Below are 19,433 nucleotides of genomic sequence, written 5' to 3' on the forward strand. Positions count from 1 at the left end.
ATTCCCTCCAGCCAGGAGGTGGTACTGCCGGGCAGGCCAAACTTCTCCTTTCCTGGCTGGAGGACACGTTTATTTGGACCTTGGCAGGTATTACCTTCTCCAGGCAGCTCCTCGCTCCCCACCCCAAGGGCCCAGCCTGTGACCGAAGGGGGAGGGACCAGGAGGAGAAGCAGGGCTGCGGGAGGGGCCAGGTCCCCCTCCCTTTGCTGGCAGGGCTGGAGAGAGAGAGAGAGAGGAGACACGGGGCTTCCACCATGAGGCAACCAGCTTTCGCCCTTCTGCTGTGCTTCCCCACAGGTAGGGGGATGTTTTCCTTGGTCACAGTGGACTCAGGAGGTGCTTCTGCTTCAACCTCTAGAGGAATCTCATCTGTCTAACTTTCATCATGTGCAGAAAGGTTCCCTGCTTGCAATAGCACTAATGACTCTTATATGTATCGGTGGGATTTATTTATTTATTTATTTATTTAACTTTATTTGTTTGTCAAACTTGTACAAGATAACAAGTGTAGGTATGAACATAAACAAGAACAAAGGAAGTAAATACAGATAAATGGGGACAGTAAGACAGGGATGATAGGCACACTGGTATGCTTATGCACGGCCCCTTTAAGGACCTCTTAGGAAGGGGGTGAGGTCCACGGTAGACAGTCTGAGGTTGAAGCTGTTTTTGTGGGCTCTTGCACTGTTATTGACTGCTAACCATTATTATAATTTGAAGAAGAGAGGGGAAATATTTGTAAAATTATATTCTGACAGGTTCAGGCCTACAAACTTCTTTGCTTTGCTTTCTGGACAATACACAAATGCAGATCAAGACAATGTTGCGGGCTTGTTTAATAAGAACAGCTTTGCTGCCTCTTGTTGCCTTCCGGATCATTGTGAGCACTCGTGGGAAACTCTCTTCTCCCACCACCAGGGCTGCTCTGAAAATGAACTGGACTTGCTCCTTACAGCGTGGCTGAAACTACATAAAGATGGGAGGAGAGGGAGGCAACAGCCTGTCCAAAGAGCAAAAGCTCTGGCAAAGGTGTGGATTGCAATCGGTGCCTTTTCTTGGGCACCATGACCAGAATGACAGGCCTGCAGAGAAGGTCGGGTCTCATACACACACACACACACACACACACACACTGCTCTGGCAGCCAAAGCTACTGGCACTGGCACTGGAATCTGCCTTTGGTGGGAAAATAGGCCACTCAGAGTAAAGGAGCTGGCAAGGGTTTGCCTGCTTTTGTCTTCTTAGTCTGGTCGCTAATTGTAGCCAAGGGGTTTCTTGTTTACTGCGATGGTTAGCACCACAAATGTCGCTCTCCCTTCTTCCTCTGCTCAGACAGGTCTTCCAGCGATTATGGGAGCCAGAAAAGTTTTAACTGAATCTCAGATAACTAAACCAAAACAACTTGCCTAGTCTGAGCTCATTAATAGGAGGCTTATGTTTCTGCTGCCTTCCCGGACTGAGTTTGGCCACTCAGAGACAGTTTTGATCCGGGCAGTGCCCAAATCAGAATAAAATCAATAAATAGAAGAAGTCAGCTAATGGGAAAGGCTAACATGTGATCTAGAGGCATGATTATGATGCCTTTCAGTAGGTATTTTCAGCACAGATGTGTTACCTATAGTGACTATTTAGTTACCTCCGGATAAGTTATTTTTCAATTCATGTATCCACTGTATATGGCCAGCCATCTCAACAAGTGATTCAGAGCAAACAAAATCGCAGGGTTATGAAAGCCATTATACACACTACAAAAGTTAAACTGCACAGTGGCTGAGCAGCACCAGCATAACTAAGAAGAGGATCCTTGTGTAACCCTGGGGCCCCAAGTCCAGGCCAAAATCAGGTCTGCAGGGCCCTGGGGAAGACCAGCAGGGACAGGCCAGCCTGATCTCCAGAAGCAGAATCTTCTAGAAGTTCCTCGAGGCCCTTCCAATTGCCATTTTGGGGCCACTGGGACCCTTCCTTCCTGACTGGATCGGATGGATAGAAGCAACTGGAGAAAGATGGTCCCACAAATTTGCAAACCCAGTTTACAAACGCACTTGATTCTGGGCTGCCTGCTATTTGCACCAGAGATTCTTAACCGCTCTTTGCACATGTGCGTTTGTCTGCGCACGTGTTCTTTTCAGCTGCCACGTTGAGCCTGCTGCGCTGGTGCACAGTCTCTGACCAAGAGTTGGCCAAGTGTAGTGACATGAGCAAGGCCTTCTCCAGGGCAAACCTCTTCCCTGAAATGGCCTGCGTCAATGGTGGCTCCGTAATCAACTGCACCTCTATGATTACTGTAAGTATGAAATATTTGCTTCCAGATCTGCAAGGGGAAGGGAGGACAGTACGAATTGGTGGACACAGAGGAGGCTACAGCCTAAAAAGTGCTTCTTGTTCTGGTGGACATTTATTTATTTATTTGAACAAATCAGCCACACAACTCCAATGTGAGACCGTGGATGCTAGACGTAGTCCATTTGTCCATTTCCCAGGCTTTGGTTTTTTAATTTAGAATTAGCTCATTGTAACTGTGCTGCAACCTTATACTAAACTAGGCTATATGCAAATTAATTAAGCTGAAATCAATTCATCTGACCCAACTAAAAATAAACAAATAGCATTGCATTTCAAACTATATTAAGTGCTACCCAAGCTTCCCTATCTGCTTTTTTGAGATTGCAAAGGAAGAGTCCCATCAAAAATGATAGGGCAAGCCACTTGCATATAAACAGAGACCAAACTACACTCCCTTCTAGCACTGATGATGTTACCTCGTTAGGTAATGAAATGTCTGCAAGAAAATAACCAGGCTCAGAAAGCACCAAGTATCCCACAAAAACATATTACTTGCATCTGTTGCAAACCAAAATAAGGAGGCCATAACGGGAGGTTTGTGTACCGCATGCCAGTTTCCAAGATGGTGCAGAGAAATTTTACAGGAAGTGCATGATGGGTTAGTGCCTTAAACCAAGGAGTTACACAGAGGAGCAGCTCCTGCGAGTAGAGGAGAGAAATCCATTGCTTATGGAAGGGGTGCAGCAGGACTCTTCTGGGCTCTTCTCCGACCTCGAGGGAGGGTCTTGGCAGTGTTCTAACCTTTACATTGAGCAGAGCAGAGCTTTTGGGAAATGGTCTGGCCATGCCACCTGTGGCCGCTCTACTCTCTCCGTGTCCTGAGAAATGCTTCTTGGGGCAGTTGCCAGGTGACCTCCATTCTTACCAGGAAGTTCTCTTTTTACACGCAGAGGAATTTGGCTGACGCAGCCACCGTGGACGGGGGCATCCTTTACCAGGCTGGGAAGGAACACGGTCTGAAACCAGTCGTGGCTGAGGCCTATGGTCAAGGTAAATGGGCGAGGGGAAGCAGCCGCCCGTTTCCAGGCAAGACTTAATAGCTGACTATTAAATAGCTGTCATAAAGCATCTCCATTGAACCAAAGAAGGGGCCACAACAAGACCCAAGTTCTGCCTCTCATGGGTTTCATAGAATTGCCGATGATCCTATTTTGCACTTGAGGAACCGGCGGTGAAAGGAAAAACGCTTTTCCAGATCAGCCCAGGAGAGGAAGCTAGGGTTGCCTGTGTTGAGGGCAAGACGCTCAACCAGGAGCGCAGTGTGCAAAGCGCTGATAAACACGTGTCTGTTTTCATTGTCTGCAAAGTACTTAACAAATGCCTTCTTGGTCTCTTGTTCGCCTTTGAAGTTCTCTTTTGATTGAGTAATGAAATGTGATGTAGTTGTTTGGATTTTAGAGCAATTGGACTCATTGTGGCATCACAATGCTCTTCTACAAATTTCTTTCTTTTTTCCCTTCTTCCTCCTCCTCCTCATCTTCCTCTTTTTATTTTTCTTTCTTTCTTTCTTTCTTTCTTTCTTTCTTTCTTTCTTTCTTTCTTTCTTTCTTTCTTTCCTCCCTCCCTCCCTCCTCCTCCTCCTTAAAAAAAAGGATACTTCTTTCTACTGTATCTGATAGAAGTATATTATTTCCGAGACCAAGGAGGACCAAGTGGTTTCTGCTATGAGCAGAATGCTATCACTGCGCTTTGGGGTTTGCCTTCACTTGGCATCCTCCTTGTGAATGCAGAAGAGAGAAGCCAGACTAAGTGGCCTCCCCTTGGCCTCTCTAGATGTTGGTACTTCCTACTACGCAGTGGCTGTGGTGAAGGCCAGTTCCAACCTGACCATCAACCAGCTGAGAGGGGCCAAGACTTGTCATACAGGGATCAACAGAACAGCTGGCTGGAACATCCCGGTGGGCCTCCTCCTTGATAGTGGCCGAATGCCCATGATGGGTTGCAGTGTCACCAAAGGTAAGGCCTGCTGGGTCCCCCAAATGGCTTGTGGTCCTTTTCCCTGGGGCAGGCAGGATGGAGGAGGATGTTGCAGCTGGAGAGGCAGACCCCCTCCTCCTCCTTCCCTTTCAGCCGTCAGTGACTATTTCAAGGCCAGCTGTGTCCCTGGAGCAACTGCCGTTGGGGACCCTGCATCCCTCTGCGAACTCTGCAAAGGAGACTCTGCCGGGCAGAGCAAGTGTGAGCTGAGCCCCAAGGAGGAATATTATGACTACCTGGGTGCCTTCAGGTAACTGGGTGGGGGGGTTTCCTTGGAAAAGCCACAGTGAGATCAGTAGCCCGGGGAAGGGGGGATGTCATACTGCTGCCACAGAGTCCTGCCGCAGGCCAAGAGGCCCCTTGGGGGTCCTCTGAGTGGGACTTGCAGAGGGTCTGTGGTCAACGCTTGCTGGTGCTCCCCACAGGTGCCTGGCGGATGGGTCAGGAGAGGTTGCCTTTGTCAAGCACACCACAGTGATCGAAGCCAAGGATGGTGAGATGTTCTGCATGGGCAGGAATTCCCTGATCTGAGTTGGGCTGCCCTCTTGTCCTGCTCTTCTTCCCCCCTCACTTTTGGTCCAGAAAAGACCAAATTGAGTGGCTCTGTTTTTCTTTGTTAACTGTTAGCATTTGCAGTATCTGCCTGGATACTTCATGGCTTCAGCAGCCCCTCCAAAATGCCCAGCCTGGCACTTGGCTCTGGGTTCCACAGGGGGAGGGGGGAGGCAAGGCCAATCCTTCATCCTTTGGTCCTGGGGATGCTCTCCTTTCAGGCCAAGCTCAGCCTTCCTGGACCTTGGAGGACTTCCAGCTGCTCTGCCGGGACGGGAGCCAGGCAGCAGTCAGCGCGTGGCGGACCTGTCACCTGGCACGGGTCCCCGCTCATGCCGTGATCACCCGGCAGGATGTGGAAGGCAGCCTCATCTTTGACATGCTAGATCAAGGACAGGTGAGAGTCTTCCCAGGCTCTGTAGATTCACACCTTGTCTTCTTTGCATGTTGCGCTTGCGAGCCCACTAGAGTTGAGTGACTGAAGTGACAGGCGTGTGCATTTCACGTTATTTTCCTACTGAGCTCCTGTCTCCTCAAAGCCAATTCAGCAGGTGATGGTCTCTGCAGTGAAGTGGTTCCTCTGCCACAGCTGTTCCTTTCACAGCTACCTAGCGGCCAGAAATCCACGGGCTGAGCAGGGGCCTCATGTCAGTGAAGTTGCAGTTGAGGGCTGGCAGAAGGGCGATGCTGCCAAATGGGCAGGACCCATTAATGGCACCACACAGGGCCATGGTCAGGGAGGCTTCCAGGGGAGGGGGGAATTTAAAGGAGAGTGGCCTTCTTTGCCTTTTTCAGTCTACTCAGATCACACTGTTGTGACCTTGAAGGAAAACTCCCAGGGCCCTTTGGAGGGTTTGCCCTCTCCCAGCAAGTGCTCCATGAGGGCGACCTCTCGGATTCAGGGCTCCTGCTGGAGCACCAGAGGGAGGCCATGGCCACCAGTGCTTTTGGTCAGCAGTGCTCTTACTCCTGCCCTGGCTGTCCTCTGGTTAAGTCTTCTGCGTGCGCTCCAGGTAGCCTGTCCCTAGAGGTGGCCCTGGAACTCCTGCTGGCCGTGGCACAGAAGGCAACGGCCTGGCTGCTCCTTGGTGGAAACCTCTTTAGCAGAGCCCGGCCTCTGCTGTGGGCCTGTCCTTGCTGCCAGTAGAGCACAACTGAGGGTCCTGGTGACTGCAAAGCCCTCTACGGCTTGGCTCCTGGTTCCCTTTTGGTCTGCTCACCACGGGCTAGCCAGGAGTGGAGGGTTCCTGCCCTGGGAGACGCAGAGCGTGGCCTCCCCGTAGAACAGATTGCTCTCCACTGGCTATTAATGATTTAGAAAGGTGGTAAACATTGGTGCTCAAGTAGACAGGCAGAGATTTAGGGATATCCTGATTTACAGTTGTTTAATGAGTTGTTGTTCTTATGAATAATGTTAAGCCATGCAAATTCATTTTCAAACGCTTGGAAATAAATAATAAATAACATGTCATGAAACATTCTGCTGCTAGAAATTCAACAATGCAATCGGGTGGGAGCTTGGAGGCTATAAGATGCCCGTCCTTTTAAAGTGATATAGGTCCCTCTGTGAGGGAGATGGGCAGTTTCTAAATGTGATAAACAAATAAAAAGTAAAAAATAAAGGACCTTCTATTAGACATTTCTGTGCTGGATTCTTATCCCACCTTTCCTCCAAGAGCTCAAGGGGGCTTCCATGGGAATTTTCCTCTATATCCCAACACAGACCAGCGTATCTGGTCCAAAGTTACCCAGGGAGTTTCAGGCTGAGTGTGGCCTGGACCCGGATCGCGATGGTCCCAGTCCAGCAGCTGCATCACTGAGGCCTCCCGGCTTTTCCTCCCGTTCTTTGGCTTACTCAGCCCCCAGAGGGAGAGAGGGGCGCCTCGCCCCTGTTTTAGTTCTTCAGCCGAGCGGTGAGGAAGGAGCCGCAAAGGGCAGCTGCTAGAACTGGCCACCGCAGGCAAAGCCTTTGCGTTTCAGCTGAGGTTCAATCAGGCCCTTTTCAACTTATCTGAGAATGGCAGCGCTGAAGCCCATGGTGGAATTCAGAGGTTTTCCCAAGGCAGATGGGCTTTTCTCTCCATGTTACAGCAAAGGTATAATGGTGGAAACTCCAGCTTCCAGATGTTTCACTCAACAGCCTATGGAGGGAAAAATCTTCTCTTTAAAGACTCTACTGCAAAGCTGATTCCCATTATGGAACAGACCTACCAGGCCTGGTTGGGAGATGAATATCTGCATGCCATGCGAGGCTTGGATTGCGATCCTAAAAGTATGTCTTGCAAGTTGTCTTTATAACAAAATATGTCTTCTTGGTTTTGCTGCCCTGAGGAGAGAACTGAGATGGAAGAGGCAATGAGGGTTGGCAGTTTGGGGTAACAGAAAATACGACTGCTGTACAGAATACAGAATAACAAAGTTGGAAAGGACCTTGGAGGTCTTCTAGTCCAACCCCTTGCTCAAGCAGGAGGCCTATACCGTTTCAGACAAATGGCTGTCCAGTCCCTTCTTGAAAACCTCCACTTCTGGAGGGAAGCCATAGAGGTCCCGAAAGGGAGATTTGTAAGAGAATATTCTAAGGTCTTTTCTAGGGAGTTTTCCATAATAGTCTCCGAGTTCCCTTTCCTGGATGCCCTGAGGCTGTTTTGACATCGTCAGCATCCTTGGGGATTTCGGATCTTTCTAAGTATCTCCCTGCTTGCCAGGGAAAGAAGAAATGGCCTGGCTTTCTTGGTTACTATGGGATCCTGGGGACTGACCTATAGGGCCTTAAGCTGTTGAAGTGTTTAATTCGTATTGTTTGTACAACTGGGGTTGTTTTGTTTTGTTTTTGGTCCTGCTTATGAATTAATTGGAAGCTGTCACAAATGTGAGATGGGTAGCTATATCTATTGAATAAATAAAATGCTAGGCCAGACTTGTCCAGGGATAGAACTCAGGGTTTCTCTCCATTGGCTTGGAAAACTGATGCAACCAGTTGTTTCTGCCTTGAAAGAAGCCCTCGTGGGGCTCCGGTGAGCTCTCCCTCTTCTGACATAGGGTTGCCAGAATTCCTACGCTGGTGCGTCTTGTCCACCGAGGAAATCTGGAAATGCAGCAAGATGGCCACCGCCTTTAAGAGCCAGAATCTGAAGCCAGAAATCCAGTGTGTTTCAGCCCAGAGTCCAGAGCAATGCATGGAACGCATTCAGGTGAGAGTTATTTTATTTATTGACCAAATTTATTGGCCACCCACCTTACCACACAGTAACTCTGGGGGGCTTACAATAATAAAAGTGTATAAATAGAACGCTGCAAAACCATAAAAATCCAAAATACGGTAGCTAAAAGATGGGATGGGAGGGAGGGAGTAGGATAAACGGGGGAGGGGGGTAGAAAGTGGGATCTGATATTATTCTATAAGCCACCTCCAACGTGAAGGCCCCCGTCCCCACTGCACCTCCAAGCCAACTGGCAGAGCAGAAAGTCTTTAGGCTCTTGCGGAAGGTGAGGGGGGGGGGATTGGGACCAGTTTCATGGGTGGGGGGAGGTTCCAGAGGGCAGTGTAACAGAGTGGAGGGTGGTGCAAGGACATCTGGGGGCCTGTGTGTGGGTGTGTGCGCACATGGGCTCACACTGAGCCTTGGGGGATGTGCCTTCTCAGTGCAAGAATGGGGCACTCAGCCATCCAAAAAGAAATGTGAGCCACTTCCATGAGAGGAAGTCCTGGGATTCAAAGGCATGTAGCCCTGGCCTTGAGAAGGGCTCAAAATAAATGAGTTTTTAGTGGGGGGGCTTTCAGAAAAGAGTGTTGTCCCGAGAAGGAGGGAAGCATGAGAAAGAAACGCAACCACCCCATCTTGATCTGGCTAGGGTTAAAAGGGACAAGCCAAACGTTCAAAAGGGTTATTCTTCCCCGCATCGGTAAACAGCCATTCTGAAAATATTATTACCCTGCCTTGATCTGACCTCCCTCCAAAGACCGGCATGGGGAGGATGGCTGTGGGGAGTGAAATTGTCAGGAAAGGATCAACGTTCGCTGCTGGGAGGGCTCTTTGCCATCTTCCACTCCCAAGAAAGCTTAATAATCCCTTCGGAGGGTGAGGCTGGCTGGGGAACTGGAGAAACTTGGCTGGGTAGGCCCTTCCCCTGGGCTTCCCTGGGCTTCTTTTCCTTGGGGCCAGAGAGGCTGCCAGCCCAGTCTCCTGCCTCCCCACTGGGAGGCTCAGTCTAGTCCCTTGGCACCTGCAGTGGCACGTGGGAGTGACCCTGGGAGGCAGGAGGAAGCCCCCAGGCCAGAGAACCGTCAGGACTCACAATTCATGCTTCTCGTCTAGACTACTTGGTGGGGCTAACAGCCAGCAACTTCTTTTCTGGCCCTCACTGGCAGGCAGGCCACAGTGGCTGGATTGAATAGGCTGCCTGGGGAGAGAAGGGGCCCTCAGGAGGCAGCCAAGCCTTGAAGGGGAGCTTTCAACCCCTTTTGACTCCCTTTCAGAAAAGGGACATTGATGCTGTGGTTCTGTCTGGAAAGGATGTTTACGTAGCCGGGAAGGCGTATGGCCTGGTGCCTGCTGCTGCAGAACACTATGCAGGTAAGAACACACTGGAGCTTTGTAACCTGGCCATTCTGTGGCTCTTTGTAGACTCAGCGCCCGCAAGGAAGTGGAAACCTTGCAGAAAGTCTTGGACAGAAGTGATTCTCTTAGGACCTTTCAGGCGCCTCCCAGGGAAGGCCCCATCAAGCAGACGCTGCCTGCCTCTTGCTTCCTTCCCTCCCACCGTCTTTCTTAGAGACCTTCCGGCGTTCTCTGGCTGAGGTCAGCTCCATTAATACTGTGTCCCCGTGTGCTGCCCCTTTGATCTCACAAAAGAAAAACGGCAGAAGGGAGATGGCTCACCGGCACGCTGTCATGCCAGTTCTTTTGCATGCTTCTTCTCCTCTTTCTTTTTTCTCTGTAATTAACCTGCTTTAACAAATCTCAGGAAAGGTGCAATTAACAAAAATTATTGGAATAAAGCAAATAATTTAGGCTTAATATTGAAAAATCATTTTGATTTGAGGGTAATTTTCCTTTCCAGTAGATGTAAGCAGATGAACAATTTGATTTTCACTTGGTATCCAAAGAGAGAAGCCATCTATAACTGGCTGTCCATCGCTGCTAGAGGAGATGCGCAAAGAATCCGTGGCCTCCAGCATAGACGTTCTGGACCAGTTAGACATTTGAGTACATGAGCAGGTGCATATTGAGTACAATATGCACCTGAGGTTACCGAGAACTTATAGATGACTTAACTACCCCCTTTCATTTGGTTGGCCTTTGAACGTTCAAAGGTTATGGATAATGACATGCGGATGTTACTCAAGTAGGGGACTGTAAGCTTAAGATACACATTTCGCCTTAATACTCCTACAAGTTCACAAAGGACCTAAGTTCCAGCTATTTCATTTTCAAGGCCACCTGTGGTTACTGTCCTGCTGGTTTAAAACCCATAAAATGCTTTCTAATTTATGTCCCCCAAAGCAGCTCTTACTTGCTGCAACTTATTCCAAGTAAGTCCTGAAATAGGGAAATACCAGCGCATTGGTCAGTGTGCATATGTGCATGTGCATGTTGTTCCGTGCAGCAGGATGTAACAGCTCATGTCAGTTCACTGGAGCTACGTAAGCATTTACTGAGAAAGATGAACTTGAACAACTCCAAAGGAAGGTATCTGCTGGCTGATCCAGGGGAAGCCCAGACCTCAACAGCACAAAAACTGAGCGCAGTTCCATCAGGGCAGCACAGCCCTTGTCTGGATGAGGGTCAGCTTAACAGCCTTCAGCTGGAATCGCAGCTGAACAACTGAGTTGGAAGGGACCTTGACCGGGTTCTAGTGCCCAGGGTAGGAATCCTCCTCAGGACATTCCAGACACACTCAACTTTGGCTGGAAAACCCTGTCTCCTGACACCAGAGGCTGTTCTGTGGCTTAGTAGCACTCGTCTCTATTTTGTGTTTCCATCTCTCTCTGACAGCTCCTGCTGGTTTCTTCTCAAAAGCTGCCGAGGATAAATCCTCCCTCTCTTCCCTGTGATAGCCCTTCAAATTGTTGCCTCTGAGGCGAACGTAGCCTAGTTTACTGTACCTCCCAGACCCCACCAAATTTGACCAAGACGACAAGGAGTGGGACAGTTCACCCCTCATCACATTTTCCCCATGCACAGGTGGTGGTGGTGGTACTGTATTATTTTACCGAGCTTGGCATCCTACTCACAGTCACTCATGCCCTAGTCACTTCTCGTCTTGACTACTGCAACATGCTCTACATGGGGCTGCCCTTGAAGAGCATCCAGAAGCTCCAGTTGGTGCAAAATGCAGCAGCCGCATGGTTTTGTGTAGACCCTGGTGTGCACATGTATCACCTCTCCTGCATTGGCTGCCAATTTGCCTGCGGTGTAATTCAAGGTGTGCTGGTTGTCACCTTTAAAGCCCTTCATGGCTTGGGACCAGGTGATCTGAGGGATTGTCTCTTGCTGGTTACATCTAACTGACCCATCAGAGCAGGGAGGCAGGGAATGTTGCAGGTCCCGTCCCCTAGGGAGATACACCTGGTGGGACCCAGAAGAAGGGCCTTCTCGATGGTGGCTCCCTCTCTCTGGAACATCATCCCCCCCCCCCCGAGATTAGAATGGCCCCCACTCTAGCGCTCTTCTGGAAGGCACTGAAGACCTGGTTCTGCCAGCGGGCCTGGGGATCCCAGACTGGGATGGGGCCCATTAAACGGCTTGTATGATCTGCTATTGCGGGGGGGTGGGGTGATTTTATTGTATTATTTTATTTGATTTTTTAAAATTAGTTTTATTGTTTTAAATGAGGTTTTATATTCTATAAGCTGCCTTGAGTTGCCATGTACGAATAGGCGGCAATATAAATTCAATAAATAAATACGTCTAGATGCAAAACATACCCAATGAGTGACATTAGGGCACCCCTATGAAGCATTGGAGGCAGAGTTGTAGAACGGGACACCTCAAGGTTTGCTTTACTCTCCCCTTCTCCTCCCTATGTGCAGACGGAGATACCGTGAGCACCTACTATGCGGTGGCAGTGGTGAAGCGAGCAACGTCTGATGTCTTCACCATCCATGATCTACAGCAGAAAAGGTCCTGCCACACCGGCTATGGGCGGATGGCCGGCTGGAACATACCCATCGGCCTGCTGCTGCGAAAGGGCTTCATTCAGCCCCAGGAATGCAACCTTCTCAAAGGTAAAGTATGTGTGTGTGTGTGTGTGTGTGCCCGGAGAGTGGTGCCTGTCACTGATAGGGCTCAAGCAAAAGCGCCCAAGAACTGAGACAAACCTGGCAAAATGTTGCCTTTCAGCTTGGGAACAACTGACCGAGGAACAATCCAAACTTAGAGGCAACAGACTTTGTGAACTGATAGTTGTGACGTCCAGGGATAACTTGGCTCTTGTTGCGATTACAGAGAGACGGTTCGGTGATTCCAGTGGTAGGGATATAAGTATAGCAGGTTATATACTATGCAGAAAAGGCAGAGTAGAAAAGGGAGTTGCCATTAACATGAAGAAGGGCATAAAAGAAAGACTAATTCAGAAAACACATGATCTATTTGAAACCATCTTGGAGGCAACTTGTCTCTGTGTCAGACACGTTAGTAAAAGCAAAAGAAAGCAAGCTCCGGTTCATAGCAGACACACGCACGATAGTAAAGGAGAAAAAAATCAGCATATAGCAGCAAGAAGGATAGCAGAAAAGTAGCTGGTAGAGAGGTCCACAAGAACCCACAGAAGGAAGCCAAAGATGTCATTAGTGCTGCTAAGTGCAGAAAGAGGACGGATTGGCTAAATCTATTTAAAAAGGGGGATAAAACCTTTTTTAGGTATATTAGTGTCAGAAGAGAAAAAACTATGATCACCAAAATAAAAAATGAAAATGGTTCTTATGTTAAGGGAGACCTGCCTGTAGCAAACCATCTAAACAAAAACTTCTGCTCAGCCTTCTCAGCAGCAGATCCCAGTAACAAACCCAGGAGGATCCCGGAGGATCCCGCCAGTCCTAGCAGTGCAGGCTCTTTTCCAGGGTTTTTAGAGGTGGAAGGAGCAGGCGAGCTAGCCCGTCTAAAGCTTGACAAAACCAAGGGGTCCGGGGGGACTCATCCCAGAGCTCCGAGGGAACTTCTAGGTGTGCTCACTGGACCATTAATTGATCTGTTGAACCGTATCTTCTAACAGTTGAAGCTCCCCAGGAATGCCGAACAGCTAATATTGTGTTGAAGAACGTGTTTAGGAAAGAAGAGGGCAACTATAGGCCAGTCAGCTTAATATCTGTAGTACGGGGTAGTTCTTCTTACCACTACAATCAAGCCCCAGATTTCCACTGCTAAGCAAGACAGTTTTTAAGTGAGTTTTGCCTCATTTTATGACCTTCCTTGCCAGAGATGTTAAGTTAGTAACCCGGTTGTTAAGGGAATCTGGCTTCCCTTGTCAGAAGGTCGCAAAATTGGGATCTCATGATCCTGGAACACTGCGACCATCATAAAGATGGGTCAATTGCTGGGCATCCAAATTTTAAACACGTGACCATGGGGATGCTCCATCAGTTGTAAGCATGAAAAATGGTCATTATATAGTAGCCATTATAATGGATAATGGATCCCCAGCAGGAAGAAGGAGGTCCAAGTCCCATTAAAAGGGGCTTCAGTCAGACCCCGCTTTGGAACCCAGTGCCCAGTTCTGGAGAACGCGGCTTGAAAGAAGATATTGATAAGACAGAGACGGGCAACAAAAATGGCACAAGGTCTGAGGGACGACACATACCAGGAGAGATGGGAGGAACTGAATACGTACAGCCTGGAGACCAGAAAGGGAAGAGGGGGGCATGATGGAAACATTTAAACATATTAAGGTTGTGAATAAGGTTCCGGAAGGCAGTCTTTTCAATACTGAGCAAAAATCAAGAGCATAGCCTCATACTGATGGGAGGGGAGTTCAAAAGTCACGTTAGGAAGGTTGACTTCAGGAAAAGTCGTGGAAGTTTGAGAACCAACGTCCGGTGGATATTGCGGGTTAGTTGTCAGTAGCTGAGCGGAGTTCCTCCTAGTGTTGCCCTCATGGACTCTCCCTGGCTCTGTTCTTCTTGCTTCAGCGGTGAGTGGCTTCTTCTCCGCCAGCTGCATTCCAACAGCCGAGCAGGAGTGCTACCCGGCCAACCTGTGTGAACTCTGCATTGGTGACAGCCAGGGGAATTTCAGGTGCAACGCCAGCAGCCAGGAGACCTATTATGGCTACACAGGAGCCTTCAGGTAATGAGACAGGTGGCTTCACTTCCAGTTTTAGGAAGGAGCAAGCTCCATGCCTTGCCTTCTCGAATTAAGCCACTCCTTTCTCTCTGACTGAGTGGTATTTCAACATGGCAAGTACCAAAATGGAAAAACGCTGAGTTTTATCTGCATTTGGGCGTCAAAAATATGGAGTAGACGTTGCCTATTTTTAATGCCCCTTATACTTTGGCTACCTTCTCTTCCTGCTTCCCCTCCCCCTCACAACTATCACCAGGTACCATGGCTGGGAGAGGAAAGAGGCAGCTTCACTCTTCCTTGTAATAAAGGGAAGCATCGTTTTGCACAGAGGAGAAGCAGGGTGCACAAGTTGCTCTTGAGGGCCCTGGTTGCTCGGGGGGGGGGGGGCTAGCTTGCACCCCTACGGCAGAGTGGCTAATAGGATTAATGATGTCGTTACAGATGCTTAGCAGAGGGTCATGGTGATGTGGCTTTTGTCAAGCATAGTTCGGTCTTTGAAAACACTGATGGTAGGTGAGCTCTTTCGTCATACGGCTGTGCTGACTGTCATGTCTGAAATGCTTCAGACTCTCTTTCCTTCTTTCAGGGCACAATACTGATACCTGGGCCTCAAAGCTTCGGTCTGGTGATTTCCAGCTCTTGTGCCCAAATGGTGCCCGTGCTGAAGTTGACCAGTTTTCTGGCTGTCATTGGGGCCAAGTGCCTCCTCGTGCCGTTATGGTCCACCCAGACACCAATGCCTTGGTTGTGTATGGACTTCTGGATAAGGCTCAGGTAGGCCTAGCCTGAGAAGTGGGAGGAAGCCTGCTGCCTTTGTTACTCATTGGCATGATGAGGTCATTTGGAACACCACCAGTGGGTTGGGATTATGGGGTTGGAAGACCCCGTTCAAGGGCACTCTGGGGCCAGCCTGGCCCTCTTGCAGATCAGCTTGTCCACCAAGATTACCGTTGTAGGAATAAAAGAAGATCCCTGTAAGCTGTTGCTTTGAGGTCCTGGAGAAATGGCACGATAGAAATGCGCATAGTAGTTCAATGCAATGTAGATAGAAATGCAATGTAGTTCAATTGTTCCAGAAGGCCAGCCACACCACTGAGTAGGCCTGGCTGCTAGTTCCAGGAAGGGCAACCCTGAAGTCTGGAAAGAACTAGTGGATAGACATGCTGCCTTTCCTCCTTACACCTCCAGAGGCTGTTCTTTAGCCAAGATGTTGGGTTTATCGTGGCTGAGTAGCCATCTTGTTAACAGAGATCTTTCCCCGCATATCATAGCAGCAGCAGAGACAAAAACCATGGGGTTTATTTGTATAGCCAGAGCATGTGATGTGGTTACTGCATCTTCTCAGCCCAGTTTAGGGTTTGGTATGCTTGGACGCTTGTGCTCCCCGAGGACTGAAGCTGCCTGGGATCTGCAGCATGGCAAGGCCTCTACTCTGGGCGAGCCTGGCTGCTCCCTTTACTCCAAAGGGCAGGGGGTCCCACAGGGTCTCCAGCAGCTCCTGGCAGAGCATGACCCTGGGCAGGGGGCTTCATAAGGGATCGCAAGTTGTCTGTTAGAAAAACACTTGCTTAACTTTCAGGATTTCTTTGGCGATGACAACAACCCGAATGGATTTAAAATGTTCAGTTCATCAGAATTCCAAAAGCAGGATTTAATCTTCAAGGATTCCACAGTTAAAATTGTGCCAGTGGGAGAGAGAAGAACATTTGAGTCCTGGCTGGGGCAGCCGTTCCTGGACTCTTTAGAAGGTCTGCAATCTCTCCAGTGCTCAGGAGCTGGTAAGCCCATTGTGCGGTGGGAGCTCCCCCCCAATTTTCTGGTTAACAAGGAAAAAGAAATTATTTTAGGAAGTCCCTTAAGTGTTGGGCCGGTAATGTAGAGGACTTCCATTCCATTTATGTAAAGCCAGTCTGGAGACAAAAAATTACCCATGAGCCTCCCTGAATGATTCAAGGAGTCTTTTGTTCCTTTCAGCTTATAAGGGTTAAATGTGTAAGGTATATAGGTAGTAAATAGTAGGGCTTACTTTTCACATGCAGCCAGTAGCCAATTATATTGCAAGCATCTGCATTTAACAGATGCGGCAGAAACAAAGCCATTTAGACACTCAACTGCTTTTAATGTGGAGACCCACTTAGCCAAATCAGAATGCACCATCCTGGGGTGGACTTCAGGCTGACCCTAAGTTCAGTCTAGAAAGATTGCTAATAATGCTCGTATGTCTTTATCTCCAGTAACAAAGTCTCTGAATGTGATTCTCCTCCTGACAACAATTCTGACTCTTGCCATAATTTCTACTTCATGAGCAACATGCAGGTGCAACAATACAAAATGCAACCAAAAGAGTTAAAAGTTTAGGCAATCCTCATGGACTCAATCAATAATAGCGGAATATTCAGTTTTCCTCCCTGGCATTCTAAACGTGAATTGATAAGCCAGATTTTTAACCATGATGTATTGAGCAAATCAGTGACCTTCTTCTCAGCACAGAATGCTTGAGATAACGGATCTGGACATCATATAAAATCAAGAATACTAAAGCCAGATTGTGTGTTAGCAGGTGCGAATCAGAGCCTTCTCTAAGTTGCCTTTTCATTCCAACCGTCTCTCTTGGGACTCTGGGGTGCTCCTTTTCTGGACTGTGCCGATACGGTCGTACTCACATCTACTGGCCTGCTTGGAAAGATTCATTACAGCAGGCAACTCGCTTTGCTCTGGAACACAACAATTGACGTACATGTCAAATGACAGGAGATTCTTGTTATGGACTAGAAAGCGTGGAAAGTACCAAGACCAAATAGACAAGCATGGATGATCTTCCTACCATTTCTGCTTTGGCAACACCTGCGGCACCCCCAAAGACAAAAGGGTGGGAAATGCTCCCCCCACAGCCGCAGGATCCAACTTCAACAGGTAAAACAGCCTGATTGCAAGACTGTCCTCCACCGAGACATAAGACCCTGTTTTGGATATGGCCTATTCAATAAAATCTTACTTTATTGAACAGGAGCTCTAAGGTCTCAGTGTATTTTGTAGATGCGAGATAGGAACTTTTTCAATTAAAAATATATTACCTTTAAATATAACAAAAGAAAAAGAATAAGGAAATTAGGTGAGAACCAAAAAAAGATAAGCTTAAAAAATAAACAGAAAAAAGAAAAGTTATGCATTTGTACCGTAGAGCTGCATCAACTGAAGTCAGACTGTATCCAAGTAGAATAAAATAAATACATAAAATCAATTTAAATTAATTTTGATTGCATAAAATTGTATCAATCGGTTTTCCACCTCACTGGCAGAAGCTCAATTCATATATAGAAAGGAAATGCATGTCTTCTATTCTGCTATTAAATCACATGTACTAATCTTTCCATCAGAATAAAACAAGTTTCATAATTCCTGTCTGCATACAATACATTCTCCATTCTTTGATAGTTTTCAAATTTTCAGAATATTTAGCATCCTCTGAGTCTTTTTTTTTTAACACCCATTTTCAATCATGTATCTTATACCAAAATAAGCATCACTGTAAAACAAGTTCCAAATTATGTCTTTTGTTATGCTTCCAACAGAGGTTGAAATCTCAGCTTTGCTCCACATGCTCAGAAACACCAGAAACAGCAGACTGAAAATTGGATTATTCTCATTATTTCAAACGACTTGCAAGTTTTTCTTGTCAATAGTAAACAAAAACTGACTCTTTCTCAACAATGTATCAGGTTGAGAAGCAATTAATACCTCACATCCAAGTAAAAGAATAACAGAGTTAGAAGGGAACTTGGAGGTCTTCTAGTCCAACACCCTGCTCAGCAGGAAAGCCATTCCAGACAAATGGCTGTCCAATCTCTTCTTAACAGCCTCCAGTGTCTGAGCACCCACAACTTCTGGTGACAAGCTGTTCCATTGATTGATTGTTCTTACTGTCAGGAAATTTCTCTTTCATTCTAGATTGGGTCTTCCTTGGTTAGTTTCCTTCCAATGTTTCTTGTCCTGCCCTCAGGTGCTTTGGGGAATAGGTTGACCCCTCTTTTTGTGGCAACCCCTTAGAAATCAGTTGGAACACTGCTGTCATGTTGCCCGCAGTCCTTCTTTCAGTAATTAAACAAACCCAATTCCTGAAACTAATCTTCATATGCTTTAGCTTCCAGTCCCCTAATCTTCTCCGTTGCTTTTCTCTGCACTCTTCCTAGTCTCAATCCCCATTAAATTGCCCACTGACCCATTTATCTGCTTTTGAACTGCAGAGTCTGCAGGAGATGTGCTGGGACCCCACCCCATCCTGTAGCACCAACTGGGTCTCAAATGCAAGCCTGTCTGTCATCCTATCCACATTTTAACCTAATGAGAGCTGCCACCCTCCTCCAGATTTAGGTTACCTAGCACACAATCCAACTAGTTTTAAACTACAATAATTATAGGTGTCCAGTAAAAACCACAACACCGGCATCATTGGTCAATATACAAATAGAGATCCACTGTATAACATGCATCAAGACTTACAGAACATAATTTTGTCTTGTGAATGAGACATGTGCCTAGGACACCCCCCCTCTATAAATCTAGTTGCCCATCCATTGTTCCTGACCATTCAGTGGATGCATTTGCTTGACAGACACATCTGGGCCAGTTCATGCGCACCATGGCGTTGGAGTCTTTTTTTTTAATGGCTTAATCAAATTCATTTTATTTGGTTAGGTTTCACTTTATTAAGGAAACAATAATTAAAAACATCGTGAACAGAGGCTATCAGACTGCAATTCAGGCAGATTTCAGCCAAAATTTCGTGGGCCCCTCCAGGTCCTTTACCGCTTCAGTTCTTCCTGCTCACCTAACGGTTCTAGCCACAAAGTTGCTTCCCATCAGTTGCGGAAACGCCGCTGAGACTCCGATCAAAGGAACCGGCTTTGCTGCCGCCTCCCGGGGCTGAGCAGCGACGGCGTTTCCGCAGCACCGGAGCAAACCCAAACGGTCCCTCTCGGCGCACAACTGCGCTCCGCTTTGGGCTCAGCATCGAGTCCCAATCCGGAAAAAGGGAAGGGGGGGATTTCGCTGCCCCGCTTATGAGAGCCACCCGGCCTCTCCCCGGAGCAGGGACCTCTCCTCGGCCGGGCCCAACCCTCGGCAGCGACTCCGTTCCCCGTACCCTCTCCCGTTCGGCCACGCTCCTGCCTCTGCCGCCGCCCGGAGCTCCCGTGGGGGAGGAGGGGTCCGTCGGTCGATCTCCACCAGGAAGGTCTCGGGGGGGGGAGTCGCACCCTACCGCTTCAGAAGGGGCGCAAA

The 19,433-nt window shown here is 48.1% G+C and overlaps 1 protein-coding gene across 2 annotated transcripts; it reads left to right on the plus strand.

The window, feature by feature from the left end:
- MELTF (melanotransferrin) lies at window positions 1-17,162 on the plus strand. Of its 2 annotated transcripts, none has more exons than XM_026722261.2 (16): window positions 1-297; window positions 2,130-2,284; window positions 3,234-3,333; window positions 4,117-4,299; window positions 4,414-4,570; window positions 4,746-4,813; window positions 5,094-5,269; window positions 6,964-7,144; window positions 7,912-8,063; window positions 9,350-9,446; window positions 11,906-12,100; window positions 14,000-14,156; window positions 14,595-14,662; window positions 14,740-14,927; window positions 15,733-15,931; window positions 16,388-17,162. In XM_026722261.2, exons 1-16 carry the CDS (start codon window positions 255-257, stop codon window positions 16,456-16,458), a joined length of 2,190 nt encoding a protein of 729 aa, XP_026578046.1. In that variant the 5' UTR covers window positions 1-254; the 3' UTR covers window positions 16,459-17,162. The 2 variants fall into 2 exon arrangements, with proteins under 2 accessions (XP_026578046.1, XP_087789915.1); XM_087933789.1 differs by having other exon boundaries at window positions 185-297; window positions 9,386-9,446; window positions 16,388-16,593.
- Window positions 17,163-19,433: the final 2,271 nt, after the last annotated feature.

This window comes from Pseudonaja textilis, chromosome 4, assembly GCF_049901715.1.
Source record: "Pseudonaja textilis isolate UNSWEBS1 chromosome 4, rPseTex1.2, whole genome shotgun sequence".
Classification (NCBI taxonomy): Eukaryota; Metazoa; Chordata; class Lepidosauria; order Squamata; family Elapidae; genus Pseudonaja; species Pseudonaja textilis.

Bases quoted from the DNA above. Each gene is read 5' to 3' on its own strand.
- MELTF (XM_026722261.2), top strand. From the start codon at position 255: ATGAGGCAACCAGCTTTCGCCCTTCTGCTGTGCTTCCCCACAG. The intron at 298-2,129 runs GTAGGGGGATGT...TGTTCTTTTCAG, and splicing joins TCTGCTGTGCTTCCCCACAG to CTGCCACGTTGAGCCTGCTG. The intron at 5,270-6,963 runs GTGAGAGTCTTC...TCCATGTTACAG, and splicing joins ACATGCTAGATCAAGGACAG to CAAAGGTATAATGGTGGAAA.